We start from the raw sequence: 25455 nt of genomic DNA, 5'->3' as shown, positions 1-25455 counted from the left end.
AAGTTCTGCTTCAGTATATCATGGTCTTGTCGTACAAAGAGAGTGTTTTCAATGTTGAAAGTAGATTTATTATCAAAGTACATATATGTCACCATACAACCCTGAGATTCATTTTCTTGTGGGCATACTCAGTAAATCCATAATAGAGTAATAACCATTAACAGAACCGTGCCAACTTGGGCATCCAACCACTGTGCAATATAAAAAGAAAAATATTAATAAATAAGTAAGCAATAAATATTGAGAAGATGAGATGAGTCCTTGAAAGTGAGTCGATAGATTGTAGGAGCATTTCAGTGATGGAGCAAGTGAAGTTAACCCCTTTGGTTCAAGAGCCTGATGGTGGAGGGGTAATAACTGAACCAGTTTTGCAAACAGTGCTGCACCCCTCCAGTATATCACCCCCTCCCCAACCACAGGAGTATTTGAAGGTGGTAGAAGTACAGTGGGATATAGGTCAGTTGCAGATATGGGTGGAGAAATGGCAGATGGAGTTTAACCGGCCGAATGTGCAATACATAGAAACATAGAAAATAGGTGCGGGAGTAGGCCATTTGGCCCTTCGAGCCTGAACTGCCATTCAGTATGATCATGTTTGATCATCCAACTCAGAACCCTGTACCAGCCTTCCCCCCCATACCCCCAATCCCTTTAGCCACAAGGGCCACATCTAACTCTCTCTTAAATATAGCCAATGAACTGGCCTCAACTGTTTCCTGTGGCAGAGAATTCCACAGATTCACCACTCTGTGTGAAGAAGTTTTTCCTAATCTCGGTCCTCAAAGGCTTCCCCTTTATCCTCAATACTGCACCTTGGTAGTTCAAAAGTTAAAAAAAAAGTACGCGGTTAAGGGCAAGATGCTTAACCACAAGTATAGGTGCAGAATTAGGCCATTCGGCCCATTAAGTCTTCTTGCCACTTCATCATGGCTGATTTACTATCCCTCTCAACCCGCCTTCCTCCCCATAACTTTAAGCTGTAAGAAATGATCAACCTCTGCTTTAAAGTATACCCAGCAATTTTGCCTCCACGGCCACAATTCCCCAATTCACCGCTCTCTGGCTAAAGCGATTCCTTCTCATCCCTGTTCTAAATGGATGTCCCTCTATTCCAAGACTGTGTCCTCTGGTCTAGACCACCCCCACCCCCCCACTATAGGGAGCATCCTCTCCACATCCACTCTGTCAAGGCTTATCAACATTCGATAGGTTTCAATGAGATCCCCCTTATTCTTCTAAACTCCAGCGAGTATAGGCCCAGAGGCATCAAATACGTTTCATATGTTAACCCTTCCATTCCCAGAGTCATTCTCATGAACTTCCTCTGGACCCTCTCCAATGCCAGCACACCTTTTCTTAGATAAGGGGACCAAAACTGCTCTCAATACTCCACGTGCAGTCTGATGGATGCCTTACAGAGCCTTGGGAATAATCCTTGCTTTTATATTCAGTTTATATATAAACAGCAGCCAGGATGTGGACTACAAGTTACAGCTGGAAATAGAAAAAGCGTGTCAGAAGGAAAATGTCAAGATAATTATGGGAATTTTAGTATGCAAGTGAATTGGGAAAGTCAGGAAGGTACTGGATCTCAGGAGAGGGAGTTTGTAGAATGCCTACGGGATGGCTTTTTGGAGCAGCTTGACCACAAGCCCACCAGGGGATCGGCTGTTTTGGATTGGGTGCTGTGTAATGAAGCTGAGGCGATTAGGGAGCTGGAGGTAGTGAAACCCCTTGGAAGTAGTGATCATAATATGATTGAGTTCCGTTTCAAATTTGAAAAGGAGAAGCTGGTATCAGATCTATCGATATTTCAGTGGAACAAAGGAAATTACAGTGGTATGAAAGAGGAACTGGCCCAAGTCGAGTGGAAAAGTAAGCTAGATGGAGGGACGGTAGAGCAGAATTGGAAGAAATTCCTACAAGAAATAAAGAAAGTGCAGGAAAAATATATTCCAAGAAAAAAGAAAATCATAAATGGAAAAATGGCATGAATGTGCCTAACAAGAGAGGTTAAGGCAAAAATAAAAGCAAAAGAGACGGCATACAAGGAAGCAAAAATTAGTGGGAAAACTGAGGACTGGACGACTTTTAAAAACTTACAGAAGGAAACTAAGAAAGTCATTAGGAATTGTGACGAGAATACACATAAATTAAGACGTTTGCTGGCCTGGGCTGGCATCAGCAGTTGGTCTGCCACCTGTCCTCAGGGGAAGGAGAGATAAGGAACAATGAAGCAGGCGATCTGGAGATGTGTAATGAAGGGACGGGAGAGAGAGCTGTCTAGAGCGGCTCCCCCTTTGAACCCTGAACTGTTTGAAGTGATGGACAGGCGATACCCCAGCAGGGGGATAAAAAGGGACAGGTTCGCTAAGGAAACACACACACGACACCTGAGTTAACAAGACCCTGGAAGCGGTGCGCCTCTCACAAGTCGGTGGGAAGCTCTTGGACGGCTGATTGGGGGATCAGCCTTAAACGCACAGGGTGGAAAGGTACGATCAGCGGGAACCCGGTGTGTGTCCGCCCTTGCTTGGGTGCTGGGTTCACTGCAGAGGATCGACCGCATCTGGAGGAGAGGTCACAGTCGGTGACCTCAGGTGACATCACCAAGGACCTGCCCGGAAGCTGTTTGTGAGCCATATCGCCGGTCTGTGAGTGGAAGCCATGTCTGAATGATCAGTCGTTCCCGTTCTATCTCTCTCTCTCCCCACGTTGTCCATCGCCACGGCAACGATTACTGCGAACTGAACTAAATTGGACTGAACTTTGTGTCACTTCGAAATTGGTCATTTACCCCTAGACAACGATAGAGCTTGATTGATGCTGTTATCTTAATTCTGTGCACATGTGTGGTTATCATTGCTGAACTGTTGCATTTATTATCCTTTCGATTACTGTGTTGCTTGTTTCTTTAATAAAACTTTCTTAGTTCTAGTAATCCAGACTCCAACTGAGTGATCCATTTCTGCTGGTTTGGCAACCCAGTTACGGGGTATGTAACATAAGGAAAAGATGAATTATGAAAGAAAGTTGGCGATTAACATAAAAAAGGATACTAAGAGTTTTTTTAAATATATGAAGAGTGAGAGTGACACAGGTAGATATAGGACCGATTGAAAATGATGCTGGAGAAATTATAATGGGTAACAAAGAGATGGCAGAGGAACTAAGTGAGTATTTTGCATCAATCTTCACAGTGGAAGACATTAGCAACATACCTGATAGCCAGAGGTCTCAGGGAATAGAATTAGCTACAGTCAAGATTACTAGAGAGAAAGTACTTGGGGAAACTAAATGGACAAGAATAGGTAAGTCTCCTGGACCCGATGAGGTGCACCCACGGGTTCTGAAGGAGGTGGCTTTGGAGATTGGGGAGGCATTGGAAATGATCTTCCAGGAATCAATAGACTCTGGCATGGTTCCGGAGGACTGGAAGGTCGCAAATGTAGTTCCGCTGTTTAAGAAAGGAGGGAGGCAGCAAAAAGAAAATTACAGGCCTATTAGTCTGACATTGGTAGTTGGAAAGTTATTGGAGTCGATCCTCAAAGACGAGGTTATGAAATACCTCGAGGTGCATGACAAGATAGGCCCAAGCCAGCATGGTTTCATGAAGGGAAGATTCTGCCTCACCGACCTATTGGAGTTTTTTGAGGTAAACTCAAGTAAGATTGACAAGGGAGAGGCTGTGGATATTGTGTATTTGGATTTTCAAAGGGCCTTTGATAAGGTGCAGCATAAAATAAATAAAGGCATCCGTTAGTCTTGCAAGACCATGGATCTGCACCTGGAAAGTCTTCACTCTCCAGGGCGCAGGCCTGGGCAAGGTTGTATGGAAGACCAGCAGCTGCCCATGCTGCAAGTCTCCCCTCTCCACGACACCAATGTTGTCCAAGGGAAGGTCATTAGGACCCATACAGCTTGGCACCAGTGTCGTCGCAGAGCAATGTGTGATTAAGTGCCTTGCTCAAGGACACAACACGTTCCCTCGGCTGGGGCTCGAACTCACGACCTTCAGGTCACTAGTCTGATGCCTCAACCACTTGGCCATGTGCCCACACAATTCCTCTGCCATCTGTTTGTTACCCATTATAATTTCTCCAGCTGCTTAATATGAATTACAGGAAAGATATTGGAATGGATGGAGCATTGGCTGATAGGCAGAAAGCAAAGGGTGGGAATAAAGGGATCCCATTCTGATTGGTTGCCGGTTACTAGTGGTGTTCCGCAGGGGTCGGTATTGGGGCCGCTTTTTATAATGTATATCGATGATTTAGATTATGGATTAAGTGGTTTTGTGCCTAAGTTTGCGGATGACAGCAAGATAGGTGGAGGAGCAGGAAGTGTTGAAGAAACGGAAAGGTTGCAGAGAGACTATGTCAGTTTAGGAGAGTGTTCAAAGAAATGGCAGATGAAATACAATGTTGAGAAATGTACGGTTGTACATTTTGGAAGAAGAAATAATCGGGCAGATTATTATTAAATGGGGAGAAAATTCAAAAATTGGAAGTGCAAAAGGACTTGGGCGTCCTCATGCATGATACCCTAAAGGTTAACCACCAAGTTGGATTGGCAGTAAGGAAAGCGAATGCTATGTTGGTATTCATTTCAAGAGGAATAGTGCAGCGGTCCCCAACCACCGGGCCGCGGACCGGTACGAGCTGCAAGGCATGCGCTACCGGGTCATGAGGAAACGATATGATTTGGCAATATGAATCAGCTGCACCTTTCCTCATTCCCTGTCACGCCCACTGTTGAGCTTGAACACACACGAGGTCATTACCCGCACATCATCCATGTCAGCGTGGAAAGAAGGTCAACTCCTCGAGCTTGCAAATGACGGCGGGCTGAAAAGTATGTTTGACATAACATCTCTGCCGGCATTCTGGATCAAAGTCAAGGCTGAATATCCTGAGATAGCCACGAAAGCACTGAAAACGTTGCTTCCATTTCCAACATATCTCTGCAATGAATGCAACGAAAACTAAATTGCAGAATAGACTGGACATAAGGAACCCCCTTTGAGTATCGCTGTCTCCCATCACCCCTCGATGGAACCGTCTTGTTGCAGGAAAACAAGCCCAGGGCTCCCACTGATTCAGCGATATTGGTGTGTTGCAATGATTTTATATGTTCATACGGGGAAAATATGTGCTGTGTGTTTAATATCCAAACGTTACTTAAAATGTTATGATGCTGTTATAAGTGACTTATATAACCATATAACAATTACGGCATGGAAACAGGACATCTCTGCCCTTCTAGTCCGTGCCAAACGCTACTCTCACGTCGTCCCACCGACCTGCACTCAGCCCATAACCCTCCATTCCTTTCCTGTCCATATAGCTGTCCACTTTAATTTTAAGTGATAATATCGAACCTGCCTCTACCACTTCTACTGGAAGTTCGTTCAACACTTACTTCAAGCTCCCCGTCCTCCCCTGATGATTGACTTATCACTATATTCATGCGAGGAAAATATGCGCTGTGTGTTTAATATTAAATTCGTTAGATAAACCATTTTAGAAATGAAATTGAGTGTATTAGCCACTTATCACCTATATTCCGTTCGTGATTAACACCCCCACCCCGCAACAGAATCGGCAAAAACGATTTTTTAAAAATCGGCACATACACACATGCACAAGTTACGCATGCACACTGGTGCCCGCACAAGGCTTCATGGTCATTGTAGTCTTTCCCGGGGTAAACGCAACGTATTTGACTGCTACTCTTGTACATTCCAACCCTAACCCCCCACCACCCGCCGCTCGGCCGGTCTGCAAGAATATTGTCAATATGAAAGCGGTCCGCAGTGCGAGAGAGGTTGGGGACCCCTGGAATAGTGTATAAGAGTGAGGAGGTGTTGATGAGGCTCCATGGGGCACTGGTGAGACCTCATTTGGAATACTGTCTGCAGTTTTGGGCCCCTATCTTAGAGGGGATGTACTGATGTTGGAGAGAGTTTAGAGAAGATTTACGAGGATGATTCCTGGAATGCAGGGGCTAACATATGAGGAGCGTTTGTTGGCTCTTGGACTGTATTCATTAGAGTGTAGAAGAATGAGAGGGAATCTCACAGAAACATTTGGAATGTTGAAAGGGTTGGACAGAGTAGATGTAGAAAGGCTGTTTCCCTTGGTGGGTGAGTCCAGGACAAGAGTCCACAGTCTTAGAATTAGGGGGTACCCATTTAAAACAGAGATGAGGAGAAATTTTTTTAGCCAGAGGGTCATGGATTTATGGAATTTGTTGCTACATACAGCTGTGGAGGCCTGATCAATGAGGGTGTTTAAGGAGGAGATTGATAGGTATCTAATTAGTCAGGGTATCAAGGGATATAGGGAAAAAGCGGGAAATTGGAACTAGATGCGAGAATAGTTTAGCTCATGGTGGAATGGCAGAGCAGAACCGATGCTCCTTTGTCTTGTGATCTTGTGATATTCGAAATAGATGCTAACATCGCATTTGCCTTTGCACCTCAGATTTTTGAATTTTCACTCCATCTAGTAAATAGACTATGCTTTCATTTCTTCTACCAAAGTGCATGACCGTACACTTCCTGACACTGTATTCCGTCTGCCCTTTCTTTGCCCATTCTCCCTATCTGTCTGTCCTTCTGCAGATACCCTGCTTCTTCAACACTACCTGCCCCTCCACAAAGTCTGTCAAAATGCTCAGCATTTGTTTGTGTGTGGGTGTGTGTGTGTTTGTTTGTGTGTGTGGGTGTGTTTGTGTTTGTGGCGTGTGTGTGTTTGTGGCGTGTGTGTGTGTGTGTGGTGGGTAGGTGTGTGTGTTTGTGGCGTGTGTGTGGTGGGTGTGTGTGTGTTTGTGGCGTGTGTGTGGTGGGTGTGTGTGTGTGGTGGGTGTGTGTGTGTGTGTGGTGGGTGTGTGGTGTGTGGTGGGTGTGTGTGGTGTGGGTGTGTGTGTGTTTGTGTGGGTGTGTGTGGTGGGTGTGTGTGTGTGTTTGTGGCGTGTGTGTGGTGGGTGTGTGTGTGTTTGTGTGGGTGTGTGTGGTGTGGGTGTGTGTGTGTTTGTGTGTGTGTGTATGTGTGTGTGCACGCGCTCGCGTTTGTGTGTGGGTGTGTGTGTATGTGTGTGTGCACGTGCTCACGTTTGTGTGTGGATGCAGCTGTGTCTGGGCTGCTGAGAGACGAGCTGCATCCTGTATTCCAGAAGTTTGCTGGTACGTCTTGCATTCCTGCAGTGTGAATGAGCACGTACCACTGTGTGGGCTGGAGCAGAGCAAATGTTTATCACTTCTCAATCTTCCCGGCCAAGAGCAACTCGCTTTTACAAACAAGAGAAGTGGTGTGGGGAACTTCAGTTAAAACTGGCTCTACTTCCTTAGAGGTTGTTGAGGATATGTGATGTCATCTAAAACTTTGACAAACTTTATAGTTGTGTGACTGGCTGCGTCACTGCCTGGTATGGAAACAACAGTGCACTTGTATGGAAAATCGTAGGGGATACGGTCTAATCCATCGTGGGTGAAGCCCTCCCCACCATTCAGCACATGGAGCATTGTCGTAGGAAAGCAGCGTCCATCGTCAGGGACCCCCACCACCCAGGCCATGCTCTCTTCTCACTGCTGCCATCTGGAAGAGCTGTATAGGAACAGTTATTACCCCTCAACCATCAGGGTCTTGAACCGGGGGGGATAACTTCACTCACCCCATCACTGAACTGCTCCCACAACCTATGGACTCACTTTCAAGGACTGTCCATCTCATGTTCTCAGTATTTTTGCTTATTATTATTACTATTTTGTGTTTTCTCTTTGTATTTACTGTGTATGTCCTTGGGGTTGTATTCGGTGATGTGTACAGTATATATATACACTTTGATAATACATTTACTTTAAACTATGAACCATTCATCTGAAGGTTCATCATGTTGGTTAGCAGGGTGCGGGTGCTGTGAGGGTGTCTGTCTGTTGTTGCCCTGTCTGGGGTGTGAAGATGCCACAGCAACAGCCAGCCTCATCAGCCTTCCCTGTTTCTCCACTGAACAGAACATCGAACACTGCAGCACAGTACGGGCCTTTCCGCTCACGATATTGTACTGACCTCTAACTTACTCCAAGATCAGTCTAACCATTCCCTCTCCCAAAGCCCTCCATTTTTCTATCATCCACAAGCCTATCAAAGAGTCTTTCAATGTCCCAAATGTATCTGCCTCTATTTATTTAGTGATATAGAAACATAGAAACATAGAAAATAGGTGCAGGAGTAGGCCATTCGGCCCTTCGGGCCTGCACCGCCATTCAGTATGATCATGGCTGATCATCCAACTCGGAACCCTGTACCAGCCTTCCCTCCATACCTCCTGATCTCTTTAGCCACAAGGGCCATATCTAACTCCCTCTTAAATATAGCCAATGAACTGGCCTCAACTGTTTCCTGTGGCGGAGAATTCCACAGATTCACCACTCTCTGTGTGAAGAAGTTTTTCCTCATCTCGGTCCTAAAAGGCTTCCCCTTTATCCTCAAACTGTGACCCCTCGTTCTGGACTTCCCCAACATCGGGAACAATCTTCCTGCATCTAGCCTGTCCAATCCCTTTAGGATTTTATACGTTTCAATAAGATCCCCCCTCAATCTTCTAAATTCCAATGAGTATAAGCCTAGGCGATCCAGTCTTTCTTCATATGAAAGTCCTGCCATCCCAGGAATCAGGGAGTAGGCCAGTAACCCAGGCGACACCCATTCTAACCCGAAAGGAATCATGGGAGAATTTATGGTCAGGTAACCTACCTGCTCTGTCTTTCTACTGTGGGTGAAAACCCTCACATTCTGTGGGGAGGATCCGCAGTCAACGCCGGAATTGAACTCTGAACTCCGCTCCGTGCTAACTGCTACACTACTGAGGCGCCCACCACCCATAGCAGAGCGGACTCGATGGACCAAGTGGTGTGATTTCTGCTCCTACGTCACAGGGTTCTGGAAGAACTGGAGGGATTCCGGATGCGGTAAAGAGATTGGGTCAGAGGGAAATAGTGAGATTGGTGGAATTACTCTGTGGGCTAGCAGGACTCAATGGGCTGAAAGGTGTTTCCAGCAGTGAGTCCAGAATCAGAATCAGGTTCAATATCACTGGCACGTTTCATGAAATTTGTTGTTTGCAGTAGTACAGTGTGACCCATAGTAACAAAACAATAACATTACAGTATGATAGATTTATATACCATTTGAAGATGTCCTGGATGCTGGGGAAGCTGGTGCCCATGATGGAGCTGGCTGAGTTTACAACTTTCTGCAGCTTTTTCCAATCCTGTGCAGTAGCCCCTCCATATTATAGGACCATCAGAATTTGGACATTTGGCCAATCGAGGCTCTGCCACTATTTCATCATGGCTGATCCATTTTCCCTCTCAGCCCCAATCTCCTGCTACTCCCTGTATCCCTTTCTGCCCTGACCAATCAGGAGTCTGTCAACTTCTGCCCTAAATATACATAAAACTGGCCTCCAGTGTCAGCGAATTCCACAGATTCACTACGCACTGGATTAAAAAACATTCCTCCTCATCTCCATTCTAAAAGGGCGCCCGTGTATTCTGAGGCTGTGTCCTCTGGTCTTAAGACCATAAGACATAGGAGCAGAATTAGGCCATTCAGCCCATTGAGTTGCTCTGTTCCTCCACCATGCCCCTCAGGTTTGAGGCTGTGCCCTCTAGTTCTGGATACCCCCAGCAAAGGAAATATCCTCTCCACATCTACCCTATCTAGTCCTTTCAACATTTGGTAGGTCTCAATGAGATCTCCACGTATTCTTCTAAATTCCAGTGAGTACAGCCCCAAAGCTGCCAAATTCTCCTCGTGTGTTAACCCTTTCATTCCAGAATCATCCTCATGAACCTCCTCTGGACTCTCAACAATTGCAACATATCCTTTCTGAGATATGGGGCCCAAAACTGTTGACAATACTCCAAGTGCGGCCTGACCAGTGTCTTATAAAGGCCCAGCATTAACTCCTTGCTTTTATTTTTAATTCACCTTGAAATAAATGCCAACATTGCATTTGCCTTCTTTACCACAGTCTCAACCAGTAAATTAACCTTCTGGGAGTCTTGAATGAGGACTCCTAAGGCCCTCTGCACCTCTGATGTTTGAATCTTCTCCCCATTTAGAGAATGGTCTACACTGTTGTTCCTTTTACCAAAATACGTTATCGTACATTTTCCAACACTGCATTCCATCTGCCACATTTTTGTCCATTCTTCCAATTTGTCTCAGTCCTGCTGCAATCGCATTGCTTTCTCAGCACCACCTACCCCTCCACCTTTCTTCATATCATCTGCAAACTTTACCATAAAGCCATCAATTCCATTATCTAAATCATTGACAAACAATGTGAAAGGCAGTGGTCCCAATACTGACCCCTGAGGAACACCACTAGTCACTGGCAGCCAAACAGAAAAGGCCCCTTTTATTCCTACTTACTGCCTCCTGCCTGTCAGCTATTCCTCTACCCATGCCAGTATCTGTCCTGTAACGCCATGGGATTTTATCTTGTTAAGCAGCCTCATGTGTGGCACCTTCAAATGCCTTCTGAAAATCCAATTAAATGATATCCACTACTTCTCCTTTGTCCAGCCTGCTTGTTACTGCCTCAAAGAACTCTATAATAAAGATTCGTCAGGCAAGATTTCCCTTTACAGAAACCATACTAACTTTAACTTATTTTTATCATTAGTCTCCAAGAACCCCAAAACCTCATTCTTAATAATAGACTCCAACACTTTCACAACCACTGAGGTTAGGCTAACTGACCTATAATTTCCTTTCTTTTGCATTCCTCTCTTCTTAAAGACTGGAGTGACATTTGCAATCTTCCAATCCTCCAGGACCATGCCAGAATCAAGTGATTCTTGAAAGATCATGACCAATGCATCCATTATCTCTTCAGCAACCTCTCTCAGGACCCTGGAATGTAGTCCATCTGGCCCAGGTGACTTTCCTACTTTAATACCTTTGAGTTTGCTGAGTACATTTTCCTTTGTAATAGCAATGGCACTCACTCCTGCTCCCTGACACTCACGGACCTCTGGCACACTGCTAGTGTCTTTCACAGTGAAGACAGGTGCAAAGTCCCCATTAAGTTCACCTGCCATTTCTTTGTCCCCCATTACTACCTCCCCAGCATCATTTTCCAGTGGTCCAATATCAACTCTCACCTCCCATTTACTCGTTATATAAGCTATAAAAACTTTTGGTATCCTACTTTCTATTACTGACTGGTCTGCGCTCATGTTTCATCTTTTCCCTTCTTATAGATTTTTAGTAGCCTTTTGTTGGATTTTAAAAGCTTCCCAATCATCCAACTCCCACTGATTTTTGCTACCTTATATACCCTTTTCTTGGATTTTATGCAGTCCTTATTTTCCCTTGTCAACCACGGTTGCCTAGTCCTGCCATTTGAGAACAACTTCTTCTGTGGGACATATCTATCCTACACCTTGTGAAGTATTCCCAGAAACTTCAGCCACCTCTGCTCTGCTGTCACCTCCACCTGTATCCTCCTCCAATCCAGCAGGACAAGTCCCTCTCTCATCCCTCTGTAATTCCCTTTATTCCATTGTGATACTGATACATCTAATTTATGCTTCTCCCTCTTAAACTGCAGTATGAATTCAATCATATTATGATCACTGTCTCCTAAGGATCCCTTTACGATAAACTTCCAAATAAGATCTGGGTTATTACATAACACCCAGTCTAAGATAGCCCTTCCCTGAGTAGGCTCAAGCACAAGCTGCTCTAAAAAGCCATCTCATAGGCATTCAACAAATTCCCTCTCTTGTGATCTGACACCAACCTGATTTTTCCAACCCCCTTGCATATTGAAGTCCCCCATTACAATTGTGACATTGCCCTTATTACATGCCTTTTCCAGCTCTTTCTGCAATCTCAACCCCACATCTTGGCTACTATTTGGAAGTCTATATATGATTCCTATAATGTTATCTTTTACCCTTGCAGTTTCTTAATTCCACCCATAAAGATTCAACATTCTCTGACCTACGTCACCTCTTTCTAAAGATGTAATTCCTTCTCTTGTCATATTGTGAGCAGTTTCCATCTCTTACCAACAGAGCCACACCGCCACCTATGCTTTCCTGTCGATACAAAGTACATCCTTTGATGTTAATTTCCCAACTGTGGCCTTAGTTCAGCCACAATCAGTGATACCCACAACGTCGTTCCAACCAATCTCTAGTTGCATCACGAGTTCGTCCATCTTATTCGGAACGCTACGCACATTCAAACACAGCACCATTAGTCCTACATTCTTCGCCCTTTCTGAATTTTGTCTCCGTGGTACAATTGAACTCTTTGCTCTGTCTGCATTTGTTCCCAGTCATTGCCTTGTCCTTCCTTACATTCATGGTACACCCATCATCTACTCGTAAACCTGCTGGCTCACCCTCAGCTCTATCATACTGGTTCCCACCCCACTGTCATATTAGTTTAAACTACTCCCAACAGCTCTACAAAACCTGCCTGCAAGAATATTGGTTCCCCTCGGATTCAAGTGCAACCTGTCCCTTTTGTACAGGTCCCACCTGCCACAGAACAAGTCCCAATTATCCAGAAATCTGAATCCCTGCGCCCTGCTCCAATTCTTCAGCCACGCATTTATCTGCCACCTCACTCTATTCCTACCCTCACTGTCGCATGGCACAGGCAGCAATCCCGAGATTACTACCCTTGAGGTCCTGCTTCTCAGCTTCCTTCCTAACTCCCTGTGTTCTTTTTTCAGGACCTCCTCCTTTTTTCTTCCTATGTCATTGGTACCAATATGTACCATGACTTCTGGCTGCTCACCCTCCCTTTTCCAGATATTGTGTACACATTCAGAAACCTCACCAACCCTGGCACCTGGGAGACAAAGAACCATCTGTGTTTCCTTTTTACATCCACAGAATCGCCTATCTGTCCCCCAACTATAGAGTCCCCTATCACTGCTGCCATCCTCTTCTGTTCCCTACCCTTCTGAGCCACAGGGCCAGACTCAGTGCCAGAGGCATGGCCGCTGTTGCTTCCCCAGGTAGGCTCCCCCCCGCCGCCCAACAGTATTCAAAATGGAGTACTTATTGTTTATAGGGTGGGCCACAGGACCTAGACTCTCCCACCGGAGGAAACATCCTCTCCACATCCTCTCTATCAAGGCCTTTCAACATTCGATGGGTTTCAATAAGGTCACCCCTCATTCTTCTGAATTCTGGTGAATATATGCCCGGAGCCACCAACGCTCTTCATATGACAAGCCATTCAATCCTGAAATCATCTTCATGAACCTCCTTTGAACATTTTCCAGTTTCAGCACATCCTTTCTAAGATAAGGAGCCCAAACCTGCTCACAGTGCTCCAAGTGAGGCCTCACCAGTGCTTTATAAAGTCTCAACATTAAATCCCTGCTTTTATATCCTAGTCCTCTTGAAATGTATGCTGACTTTGCATTTGCTTTCCTCACCACAGGCTCAACCTGCAAATTAACCTTCAGGGAATTCTACACAAGGACTCCCAAGTCCTGTTGTACCTCAGTTTTTTGTATTTTCTCTCCATTTAGAAGATAATCAACCCTTTCATTTCCTTCACCAGCTCCATGGCCATACACTTCCCGACACTGTATTCCATCTGCTATTCCTTTGCCCATTCTCCTAATCTGTCTAAATCCTCTTGTAGCCTCTCTACTTCCTCAAATTATCTGCCCCTCCACCTATCTTCATATCGTCTGCAATCTTTGCAACAAAGCCATGAGTTCCACCCTCCAAATCAACACCATGTAAGATAAGAAGAATGGGATCCAACACAAACCCCTGTGGAACACCACTAGTCTCTGGCAGCCAGCCAGAAAAGGCTTCCTTTATTCCCACTCTTTGCCTCCTGCCAATCTATGGTAGGATATTTCCTGTAATACCTTGGGCTTATAGCTTGTTCAGCAGCCTTGTATGTGGAACCTCGTCAAAGGACTTCTGAAAATCCAAGTACACAACATCAAGCAATTCTCCTTTGTCTTTCCTGTTTGTTATTTCTTCAAAGAAGATTTGTCAGGCAAGATTTTCCCTCGAGGAGACCATGCTGACTACAGCCTATTTTAACATGTGCTTCCAAGTACCACGAAACCACAACATCCTTAACAATTGACTCCACAATCTTCCCAACCATTGAGGTCAGACTAACCTGCCATTAATTTCCTTTTTTCTGTCTCTATCCCTTTCTGAAGAGTGGAGTGACATATGCAATTTTCTAGTCTTTTTGGAACCATTCCAGAATCTTGTGATTCTAGAAGGATCATTACTAATGTCTCCACAATCTCTTCAGCCACCTCTTTCAGAATTCGGGGGGGGTACACCATCTGGTCTGGGTGACTTATCTACCTTCAGACCTTTCAGTTTCCCAAGAACATTTTGTCTAGTTATGGTAACTTCACATACTTCGTGCTCCCTGACTCCTGAAAATTCTACCATACTGCTAGTGTCTTCCAAATTGAAGACTGATGCAAAACACTTATTCAGTTCATCAGCCATATTGTTGCCCCCCATTGCTACCTCTCCAGTATGGTCTTCCAGTGATCTGGTATCCACTCTCGGCTCTCTTTCACACTTTATCTACACTATGTGAAGAAACTTTTGGTATCCTCTTTAATATTATTGGCTAGCTTACTTTTCGTATTCCATCTTTGCCTTAATGACTTTCAGCTGCCTTCTATTGGTTTTTAAAAATGCTTTCCATGGTATTCCTAGAAATTTGCAAGTGTAAATGTGGGTAACGCACTGTGTGTCTCTTCCAGCTGGGTGAACTGGACAAGGCGGCAGCTGCTGCCCACACCTTCTTCTTGGCCAACCCCGAGCACGTGGAGATGAGACAGAGCCTTGAGCGCTACAGGCAGATGGAGGGCGTCCAGGAGAGCCACTTCGCCGACCGGGAGATACGACCGTACATGGTAGGGTGTGCTGGGGCCAGGGATGGTGGAGATTGTCAGTCCCTGCCTTCTGGGAATCTGCCATCCAGTGGGCCGGTGTGTAGGTAGCTGGATGTCTAGTGATGGAGGTTCCAGGTTCAAAGGTTCACCTTATTTTCAAAGTATGCATGCAGAATACAACCCTGAGATTTGTCTTCCCCAGATAGCCACAAAATACAGGAAACCATAGAAGTAGTTGAACGAAAGATATCAATCACACCCTGCATGAAAAGAAAAAGAAAAACTTGCAAACCCCTCCCTTGCACAAAAACTAACAGATCACCCACAAGGAGAGACAACAAGAACATCAAACTCCAAACTCTCAGCGCACCAAGCTGCAACAAGAAAGAAAGGGTGAGAACTGAAGAAGATAAAAACACAGACCTGAAAGAGGTTGTGAACTACAGTTAGTTTAAACTGGTCCAATCCATAAATCTCAGAATTTCGATAGCATCTCCGTGATCATTGCGATCCTCCAAGGGCTTTGACTCGATCCAGTGGCCACTCCCAAGGGCAGTAGCCCAGCCAGCAGCCCCTCCCAGGACAGTGGCTCGAACCAGTGGCCCCTCCCAAGGACAGTGACCGGAACCAGCAGCCCCTCCGAGGACAGTGAATCGAACCAGCGGCCCCTCCCAAGGACAATGACTCGAACCAGCGCCCCTCCCAAAGACAATGACTCGAACCAGCGCCCCTCCCAAGGACAATGACTCAACCCAGCGGCCCCTCCGAGGACAGTGACTGGAACCAGCGGCCCCACCCAGAACGGTGACTGGAACCAGCGGCCCCACCCAGAACGGTGACTGGAACCAGCAGCCCCTCCCAGAACGGTGACTCAAACCAGCGGCCCCTCCCAGAATGGTGACTCGAACCAGCAGCCCCTCCCAGAACGGTGACTCAAACCAGCAGCCCCTCCCAGGACAGTGACTCGAACCAGCAGCCCCTCCCAGGACAGTGACTCGAACCAGCGACCCCTCCGAAGACAGTGACCGGAACCAGTGGCCCCTCCCAAGGACAGCGACTTGCTGTCCTCTGCATTTGCCTTGATGTTTCAATTTTACTTGATGTTTTAATCAGTGAGAAATATTGTCAGTTATGGTCCTTTGTCTCATCTCTGAGCTTCTCCTCGTGCTCACATTTGTCTCCTGGAGCTTTCTCAGGACAGTAGAGTGCTAGCTCGCTCAATTGAACTGCAGACTCTTAGTCACAGGGCTCAACAGTTTCAAAACAATTAAAATGTTAACAGTAAGTGGGAGACATAGCAAAGCTGAAGTGATTGACTATCTGGAAGATGTCACCCAAGGAATCATTGTTCTCTTGACTGGGCTGTACCAGGCTGGGACACTGTGCATTGACAGGCAACCAGTGGGCCACTGGCATTGCTTCCTGATGGACGGAGCGAGTAGAATCGGTGTATGGCCTGTGTCGTGGAAGTAGAGGAAGCCATGGTGTGACATGTCAGAATGGGAGTGGGGATTGGAATTAAAGTGATGGGCCACTGGAAATCCTGATTTCTGCAGTTGGAGCTGAGATGCTTGACCAAGTGGTCCCCCAGTCTTCAGGATCCTGGTGAGGTCAGGGTCAGAGGTCACAGTGGGGTCAGGGGTCCCAGCAATGTCGGTGTTGGTCAGTGAACAGCAATCACCGGTGGTGGGTGTGGGGGACTGCTGGTTTTGGCACGGTGGGGTGAGGGTGGGGGTATGGGTGCAGAGAGTGCAGCTGAAGTTCTGTGTGAGCTGTCCCACGCTGCTTCATTGGCAGGAGGCCTTTAACAGGGGGCTGAAGCACTTTGAGGAGGAGGAGTACGGTCTGGCCATCACTGCGCTTGAAGAGGCCCTGAGTCAGTTCTGGCAGGCGGAAAAGGAGTGCAGGGCCTACTGTCAGGGCCCGCTGGTGTTTGACAGTCGGACCCAGCAGTGGCGGGGCCTGCACCTCTATGAAATTATCACAGGTATGTCTGTGTTTGTCTTTACTGGGAGTCCACCATTCCCTCAGTAGGGAAACAGCCTGTCAGTGTGAAAGTTCAAAGTAAATTTATTACCAAAGTATTATACGTCACCTTACACAACCCTGAGATTCATTTTCCAGTGGATATTCACAGTAAATACAAAGAAATACAATGGGATCAATGAAAAACCAGACACAACAGGATGGGCAAACAAGCAATGTGTAAAAGTCAACAAACTGTAAATATAAAAATAGAAATAAAGAAATTATAATAATAAATAAAAATAAACAGATAAATAAGTAAGCAATCAACCGAAAACATGAGATGAATAATCCTTGACAGTGAGTCCATTGGTTGTGGGAACAGTTCAGTGATGGGTCAAGTGACGTTGAGTGAAGTTATCCCCTCTGGTTCAGGAATCTGATGGTTGAGGGGTAATATATGTTCCTGAACCCAGTGGTGTGGGTTCTGAGGCTCCAGTATCTCCTTCCTGATGGCAGCAGTGGGAAGAGAGCCTGGCCTGGGTGTGGGGTCCCTGATGATGGCTGCTGTTCTCCTGTGACAGCGCTCTGTGTAGATGTAGAGATGGACCGGGGAGGGTGGAAAGGGCAGGATGTTAAACATTCCTGGTATAAAACAGCGCAGAAACATGCCACTCAGTACATCTGCCCATACTGAACAGGGTGCCCATGGTTAATGGTTGGGAATCCCTGTTGTAAATTTTTTTATCCACGTACCTGTCTTAATGTTCCAATTCAAGATTGTTTAATGTCATTTCCAGTACAATAAAATAATTGTTACTCTGGATCCGATACAGCAGAAAAAACATAATAAGATAAAGAACACAATAATAATTTTAAAAAAGCACTGTACACAGATTGATTGTATGTCCATAAAGTGACACAAGGCACAGGAGTGTCTGTACATAAGGTGACTCTGACAGGGAATGATAAAGTAGTGGTGATTGGGGGTGTGGAGGGGTGAGTCAGTGGGTGGAGGTGTTGATCAGACTTACTGCTTGGGGAAAGGAACTGTTTTTGAGTCTGGTGGTCCTGGTGTGGATGCTACGTAGCCTCCTCCCTGATGGGAGTGGGACAGACAGTCCATGAGCAGGGTGGGTGGGACCCTTCATGATGTTTCTGGCATGTTTCTGTATAAATGTCCTCGATAGCAGGTAGGCTGGTGCTGGTGATGCGTTGGGCAGTTCTGACGACCCATTGTAGAGCTTTCCTGTCCGTCACGATGTAGTTTCCATACCCTGCAGTGATATAGCATGTTAGGATGCTACGCCAGGGTAAGTGGGACGGTTTGCACCTGAACAGGAAGGGAACCAATATCCTAGTGTGAATGTTTGTTAATGCTGCACGGTGGGATTTAAAGGAGAGTTGCAGGAAGAACCGGAATGCCAGAGCAATGAGTGGAGAAGTTGTGAAGGCAGATGTTCGTAAGATCTCAGACAAAGTCAGGAATTTAAAAAGTTCAGCATGGTGCGACTAGTGTCCTGAGCTGCGTATATTTCAAAGCAAGTGGTATTATAGGAAAGGCAGACGAGCTCAGGGCATGAATCAGCAGCTGGAATTACGACATTGTAGCCAGCGGTGAGACTTGGTTGCAGGAGGGGCAGGACTCAGAGTTCCAGGGTTCCATTGTTTCCTACCTGGCAAAGCGGGAAGGATTAAAGGAAGAGGGATGGCATTGTTAGTCAGGGAAAATGTCACAGTGCTGCGTCAGGATGGACCGGACAGCGTCACACGGTGCTGCGTCAGGACGGGCCGGAGAGCGTCACACGGTGCTGCGTCAGGACGGGCCGGAGAGCGTCACACGGTGCTGCGTCAGGACGGACCGGACAGCGTCACACGGTGCTGCGTCAGGATGGACCGGACAGCGTCACACGGTGCTGCGTCAGGACAGACGAGAGCGTCACACGGTGCTGCGTCAGGACGGACAGGACAGCGTCACACGGTGCTGCGTCAGGACGGACAGGACAGCGTCACACGGTGCTGCGTCAGGACGGACAGGACAGCGTCACACGGTGCTGCGTCAGGACGGGCCGGAGAGCGTCACACGGTGCTGCGTCAGGACGGGCCGGAGAGTGTCACACGGTGCTGCGTCAGGACGGACAGGACAGCGTCACACGGTGCTGCGTCAGGACGGACCGGAGAGCGTCACACGGTGCTGCGTCAGGACGGGCCGGAGAGCATCACACGGTGCTGCGTCAGGACAGACGAGAGCGTCACACGGTGCTGCGTCAGGACGGACCGGACAGCGTCACACGGTGCTGTGTCAGGACAGACGAGAGCGTCACACGGTGCTGCGTCAGGACGGACCGGACAGCGTCACACGGTGCTGCGTCAGGACAGACGAGAGCGTCACACGGTGCTGCGTCAGGACAGACGAGAGCGTCACACGGTGCTGCGTCAGGACGGGCCGGAGAGTGTCACACGGTGCTGCGTCAGGACGGACAGGACAGCGTCACACGGTGCTGCGTCAGGACGGACAGGAGAGCGTCACACGGTGCTGCGTCAGGACGGACAGGACAGCGTCACACGGTGCTGCGTCAGGACGGGCCGGAGAGCATCACACGGTGCTGCGTCAGGACGGGCCGGAGAGCGTCACACGGTGCTGCGTCAGGACGGGCCGGAGAGCGTCACACGGTGCTGCGTCAGGACGGACCGGAGAGCGTCACACGGTGCTGCGTCAGGACGGGCCGGAGAGCGTCACACGGTGCTGCGTCAGGACAGAGGAGAGCGTCACACGGTGCTGCGTCAGGACGGACAGGAGAGCGTCACACGGTGCTGCGTCAGGACGGACAGGACAGCGTCACACGGTGCTGCGTCAGGACGGGCCGGAGAGCATCACACGGTGCTGCGTCAGGACGGGCCGGAGAGCGTCACACGGTGCTGCGTCAGGACGGGCCGGAGAGCGTCACACGGTGCTGCGTCAGGACGGACCGGAGAGCTAGACCAGTGAAGCATGATAGGTGGTCTGGAGAAATAAGAAAGGTATGGCTATGTTAATGGGGCTATATTACAGACCACCCAACAGGCCTTGGAATTTAGAAGAACAGATTCGTAAAGATCACAGACTGTTGTAAGAAATGTAAGGCTGTTACAGTAGGTGATTTTAACTTTTCATATTGACTGGGAATCCCTTACTTGTAAAAGGATTAGGTGGGATAGAGTTTGTCAAACGTGTTCAGGAAAGTTTCTTTCAGTACGTAAAAGTCCCAATGAGAGAGCGTGTGATACTGGATCTGCTAGTAGGGAATGAGGCAGAACAGGTGACAGAAGTCTGTGTAGGGGAACGCTTTGTATCCAGTGACCACAATGCCATTAGTTTCAAAGAGTATACAAAGAGATAGGTCTAGTTCACAGGGTGAAGTTCCAATTTAAAGAAAGGACAATTTTGACTGTATCAGAAATGATCTGGCAAGTGCGGATTGGGACAGGCTGTTTTCTGGCAAAGATCTACTTGGTAAGTGGGAGGCCTTCAAAGATGAAATTTTGAGAGTACAAAGCTCGTATGTGCCCGTCAGAATAAAAGATACAGACAACGGATGTATGGAGTGTTAGTTTTCAAGAGATGTTGAGGCCCTGGTTAAGAGGAAAAAGGTGCAGAGCAGGTATAGGCAGGTAGGAACAAATGAGGTGCTTATGGAGTGTACTGTAACCCTTCCTCCTCCTCCTCCCCCCCCCCCCAGCTCACTACCTACAGGTGCTGGTGTGTGAACACAGCTGTGTGAGGGAGCTCTCGACGCGCGCAGGCCGACTCTCGCCCATTGACAGCTACCTGCCCCTGCACTACCACTGCCTGCAGTATTCCTACTACAAGGGTAAGACCGCGTACGCCGCACGCCGACCCGGACCGCGTACGCCGCACGCCGACCCAGGCCGCGTCAGTCCCAATACCCTCACCAAGAATCCACTGACATTTCCAGCTTGTGATATGACCATAAGACCCAGCTTCTTGCTTCATTCCCCCCCCTCCTCCACCCACTTGGCTCCATCTATCACCTTCTAGGTTGCCCTTCTTCCCTCCCCCCCACATTCGGGCTCCATCCTCCTTCCTCTCCAGTCCTGATGAAGGATCTCGGCCCAAAATGTCAGCTGGTTATTCATTTCCGTAGATGCTGCCCGACCTGCTGAGTTCCTCCAGAATTTTGTGTGTGTTGTCCTTTTCAATTGTACACTTTCCTGTGTGGTGACCTCTGGCCAGAGTCCAGGCCCCGACTCACCTCTCCCTCTCTCCCTCTGCAGTGAAAGACTACAAGAAGTCACTGGAGGCCGCGCGATCATACCTGCTACTGGTGCCTGAGGATGCGGACATGCTGGCAAGCGTAGCCTCCCAGCAGCATCTGCTTCAGCGGGAGAGAGACCCTGCTTTTGTCGACCCTCGCCAGGTCTGTGCTGTCCACCGCCGATCCCACCCACCCAGGAACGCCACCAACCCCTCCCCACAAACCAACTGCACCCAAAGCCCCCCACACACATACACACAGGGCTATTCGGCCCATCTCTGGGGCAGGCAGGGGTGGACAGTTAAGACCATAAGACATCGGAGCAGAATTAGACCATTCGGCCTATCAAGTCTGCTCTGCCATTCCATCATGGCTGGTTTATTGTCCCACTCAACGCCAATCTCCTGCCTTCTCCTCGTAACCTTTTGACACCCTGACTAATTAAGAACTGGTCATCTTCAGTTTTAAATACACCCATTGACTTGGCCTCCACAGCCACCTGTGGCAATGAATTCCACAGATTCACCACCCTCTGCCTAAAGAAATTCCCCCTCCAATGGACATCGCTGTATTCTGAGGCTGTGCCCTCTAGTCCTAGACTTCCCTACAATAGGAAATACCCTCTCCACATCCACCCTATCTAGACCTTTCAATAGTCATAGGTTTCAATGAGATCACCCCTCATTCTTTTAAATTCCAGCAAGTACAGGCGCAGAGCTATCAAATACACCTCATACATTTACCCTTTCATTCCCATAATCATTCTTGTGAACATCCTCTGGCCCCTCTTCAATGCCAGTACATCTTTTTTAGATAAGGGGCCCAAAACTCTCAGAATACTCGGTGAAGTCTGACCAATGTGTTATAAAGCCTCAGCATTACATCCTTGCTTTTACGTTCTAGTCCTCTCCAAATGAATGCCAACATTGAATTAACCTTCCCCACAAACGACTGAAGAACCCCTCCCCCCCTCAGCACACATGGCCCTGTCAGCCCAGTCTCGGGGAACAGCCAGAGCTGTGTGCAGTGCCTGTGAGTGATGCCTGTTGTCGGTGTGTGTGTGTGCGCAGGAGCTGGTCCAGTACATGGAGAGGTATCGGCTGGAGAAGAAGCTCTTACAGTCCCTCGCAGTGGATTGGGAATTCACGTACGTGGATCCGGTAGGTGGGAGAGGATGAGCCCGTGCCTCTGTAATCCGGCTGGGTTGGGGGAGGGGGAGATCACAGGGCACCACCCTAACGTAATGGTTTGCCCTATGGTGTCTCAGCTCGGACCGTCAGTGTGCAGTTCTGATATCTTCTGCACGCAAGTTTCTCCATTCTACCTGCGATTTCCTCCCACGATACGACGACGTGCCGGTTGTGAATTGGTCATTTTAAATTGTCCTGAGATGAGGCTGGGGTTAAATTGGTGTGTTGCTGGGTGCTGCGGCTCGTTGGGCCAAAAGTGTGACAATGTTGCAAGGCTACGGCAGGGACTGTGCAGCCTGTCCCTCGTGATTTGGGACAGGATGGGATGGTGGCAGGTAGTTACGGAACAGTATAGTGCTGGGGAGCCGCACTCTGTGTCTAACCGTGATGGTGTGTGGAGTGAGCTTCACCCTGTATCTGACTGGGGGAGTGTGTGATGCGACAGTGTGGAGGGAGATTCACTCCATGTCTGACCCTTGTGTGTGGAGGGAGATTCACTCTGTGTCTGACTCTTTTTTTTCATAATATCTTTATTACAAATTCATTTCTACAATATATTCAAACCAGTGACTAACAGAATTGCTACACTACAAATAGACAAATGACATTAAACTAAAATGTTTCCATCTCCGTCAATGACGGCAATAACACCCCCCTCCTCCCGCGGAGCCCAACGGTCCCAGAACGCTTCTATGGTGGCCATGGAGAGCGTGTGTTCCTTCTCAATATTTTCCCGGGCACGAACATACCCCCTAAACATGGCCAGGCAGTCTACCCGGGCAGATCCTCCCACCACCTGTTTCCAGGAGCCACGGATGGCTGATTTCACCAGCCCCAGGAGCAAGTTGACAAGGACATCCTCATCCCTCCATGCCCCCCTCCTTACTGGATGACCGTATGTAAATAGGGTGGGGCTAAAGTGTACCCAGAAGGTGAGAAACAGCCCACGCAGATACACAAAAAGGGGTTGCAGTCTCGCACACTCCATGTACATGTGGTACACGGTCTCCTCCATCCCATAGAAGTGACACGCAGCTGGGAGATCCGTGTACAAACTAAAGAACTTATTGCAGTTCACTGCTCTGTGCAGCGGCCTCCACCCAGATTTCCCAGGTGAATGGGAAGAACCCCCTCGTAAAGGGACTTCCACTGGGGACCCCCTCACCTCCAGGTGGAAAGACTGACCCCCATAGCGTGTCGGGATGGTGGACAAGGGCAAGGAAGTGGAGGGTGTGGAGCAGCAGCCTTTACAGATGCCTCCTACTTGCATCCCTGAATGGGATTGTGGGTGTCGATGAAAGACGGCTCAAGTTGTGTGGACTCGGCTCTCGGATAAGATTGCAGGGCCTGGGCCCGACCAGCAGCTCAGCTTGAGTCGATCCACACACCCAAGCCGCACCGACATCGCTATGGCGGTCAGTCTTTCCACCTGGAGGTGAGGGGGTCCCCAGTGGAAGTCCCTTTACGAGGGAGGCAGGGCAAGGGTCGGCCAGGACTCCGCCCTCTGCCAGAGGAGGGGATTCCCGGCGTGAGGGAACCATGTTCCAGACTCTCAGTAGGTCCTGATAGAAGCCGGGCAGACTCCGCAAAGCAGCATGGCTGACGCCCGCCAGTGGTAGCTGCGTATCTTCGTGAAGACAGCAGCCCCTCCGGAGGAAGAAAGTTGCCAACACGTGCCACCTGGGAGGGTGTTCGGCGTACAGGAATCTCTGCAGAGTCCAGAGGCGGAGAGCCGCCAGTCGCGTACGTACACACACCAGCGACTGTCCGCCCTCTCCCACTAGGTTACTCAGAACCGCTGCAGAGACCCAGTGTTTCCTGTTACCCCAGAAGAAATCCACTAACTTCCTCTGCATTCTCGCAACTAAAGGGGCAGGAGGGGCCAAGGTGACCATCTGGTACCACAACATGGAGACCACCAGCTGGTTTATGACCACCACCCTGCCTCGATAGGAAAGCACCCTGAGAAGGCCTAACCAGCGCCCCAGCCAGACCATGACTTTCGTCTCCAGGTCCTGCCAGTCCGCCAGCCAGGTCTCCCCAGAAGGACTCAAGTAGACTCCCAGATAGAGGAGACGTCTGGTGCTTCACTCAAAAGCTTTAACCTCCTTCGTCAGGGGATCCACCTGCCACTGACCCACTAAGAGTCTGGAACATTTCGTCCAGTTGATCTAGTGGAGGGTGCCGCCGAGAAAACTTTGTGGCATTCGCGCATCCTCTGCAGATCACTGGGATCTGTCACCATGAGGAGTATGTCGTCAGCGTAGGCCAAGAGGACGACCTCCATGTCCGGTTCACGCAGAACCAGACCTGTCAGCCTTCGCCAAAGAAGGCTCAGGAATGGCTCGACACAGGTCGCATACAATTGGCCGGATATGGGGCACCCCTGACGTACTCCTCTTCTGAAGGGAACAGGTGCTGTCAATGATCCACTGATCTTAACAAGGCACTCTGCAGCAGAGTACAGGAGCCGAACTCGGGCCACAAAGTGTTGTCCGAGCCCAAAACCTTGCAGACTGCCCACCAGGAAACTGGTCTACCCAGTCAAACGCCTTCTCCTGGTCAAGAGAAAGAAACGCTGCCGGAGACCCAGTCTCCTGTCGCAGGTGAATCAGGTCCCGTACTAAGTGGACATTGTCCTGGATGGAGCGGCCCGGGACTGTGTAAGATTGGTCAGGATGGATCACCTGTCTCAGTACTGAACCAAGACGGTTGGCTATTGCCTGGGCGAAGATCTTGTAGTCCGCGCACAAGAGGGAGACCGGCCTCCAGTTCTTTAGCAGGCAGAGGTCTCCCTTCTTGGGCAGTAAGACCACAACAGTTCTCCGCCATGAGAGGAGCGTTTCTCCGGTGGCTAGGCTCTCCCCTAGGACAAGGCTGTAATCATCTCCCAGGACATCCCAGAAAGCCTGATAAAACTCTACACTCAGTCCATCTAAGCCAGGGGACTTGCCCCTCTGGAGTTGCTGAAGGGCAGTAGACAGCTCCTCCCGAGTCAGGGGTGCGTCCTCTGGGCTGACCTTAGGCAAATCTTTCCAGACCTCACTGCACGCCTCTGCATTTGACAGATCTGGTGAGAATAAGGACCGATAGAATGAGCGGACTTCTTTATTGAT

General features: G+C 48.5%; 1 protein-coding gene across 2 annotated transcripts in view; it reads left to right on the top strand.

Moving 5' to 3' along the window:
* Positions 1 to 25455, top strand: part of p3h2 (prolyl 3-hydroxylase 2) — a 118302-nt gene that overhangs the window by 53235 nt on the left and 39612 nt on the right. For both annotated transcript variants that reach the window (XM_072254862.1, XM_072254861.1), the window contains exons 2-6: positions 14797 to 14949; positions 16726 to 16915; positions 20613 to 20744; positions 21169 to 21311; positions 22220 to 22309. In XM_072254862.1, the coding sequence (XP_072110963.1) occupies positions 14797 to 14949; positions 16726 to 16915; positions 20613 to 20744; positions 21169 to 21311; positions 22220 to 22309 (708 nt within the window). The remainder of the gene's footprint in view (positions 1 to 14796; positions 14950 to 16725; positions 16916 to 20612; positions 20745 to 21168; positions 21312 to 22219; positions 22310 to 25455) is intronic.

This window comes from Mobula birostris, chromosome 4, assembly GCF_030028105.1.
Source record: "Mobula birostris isolate sMobBir1 chromosome 4, sMobBir1.hap1, whole genome shotgun sequence".
In the NCBI taxonomy this organism is placed as follows: domain Eukaryota; kingdom Metazoa; phylum Chordata; class Chondrichthyes; order Myliobatiformes; family Myliobatidae; genus Mobula; species Mobula birostris.
This window is presented reverse-complemented; position numbering and strand designations above follow the sequence as displayed.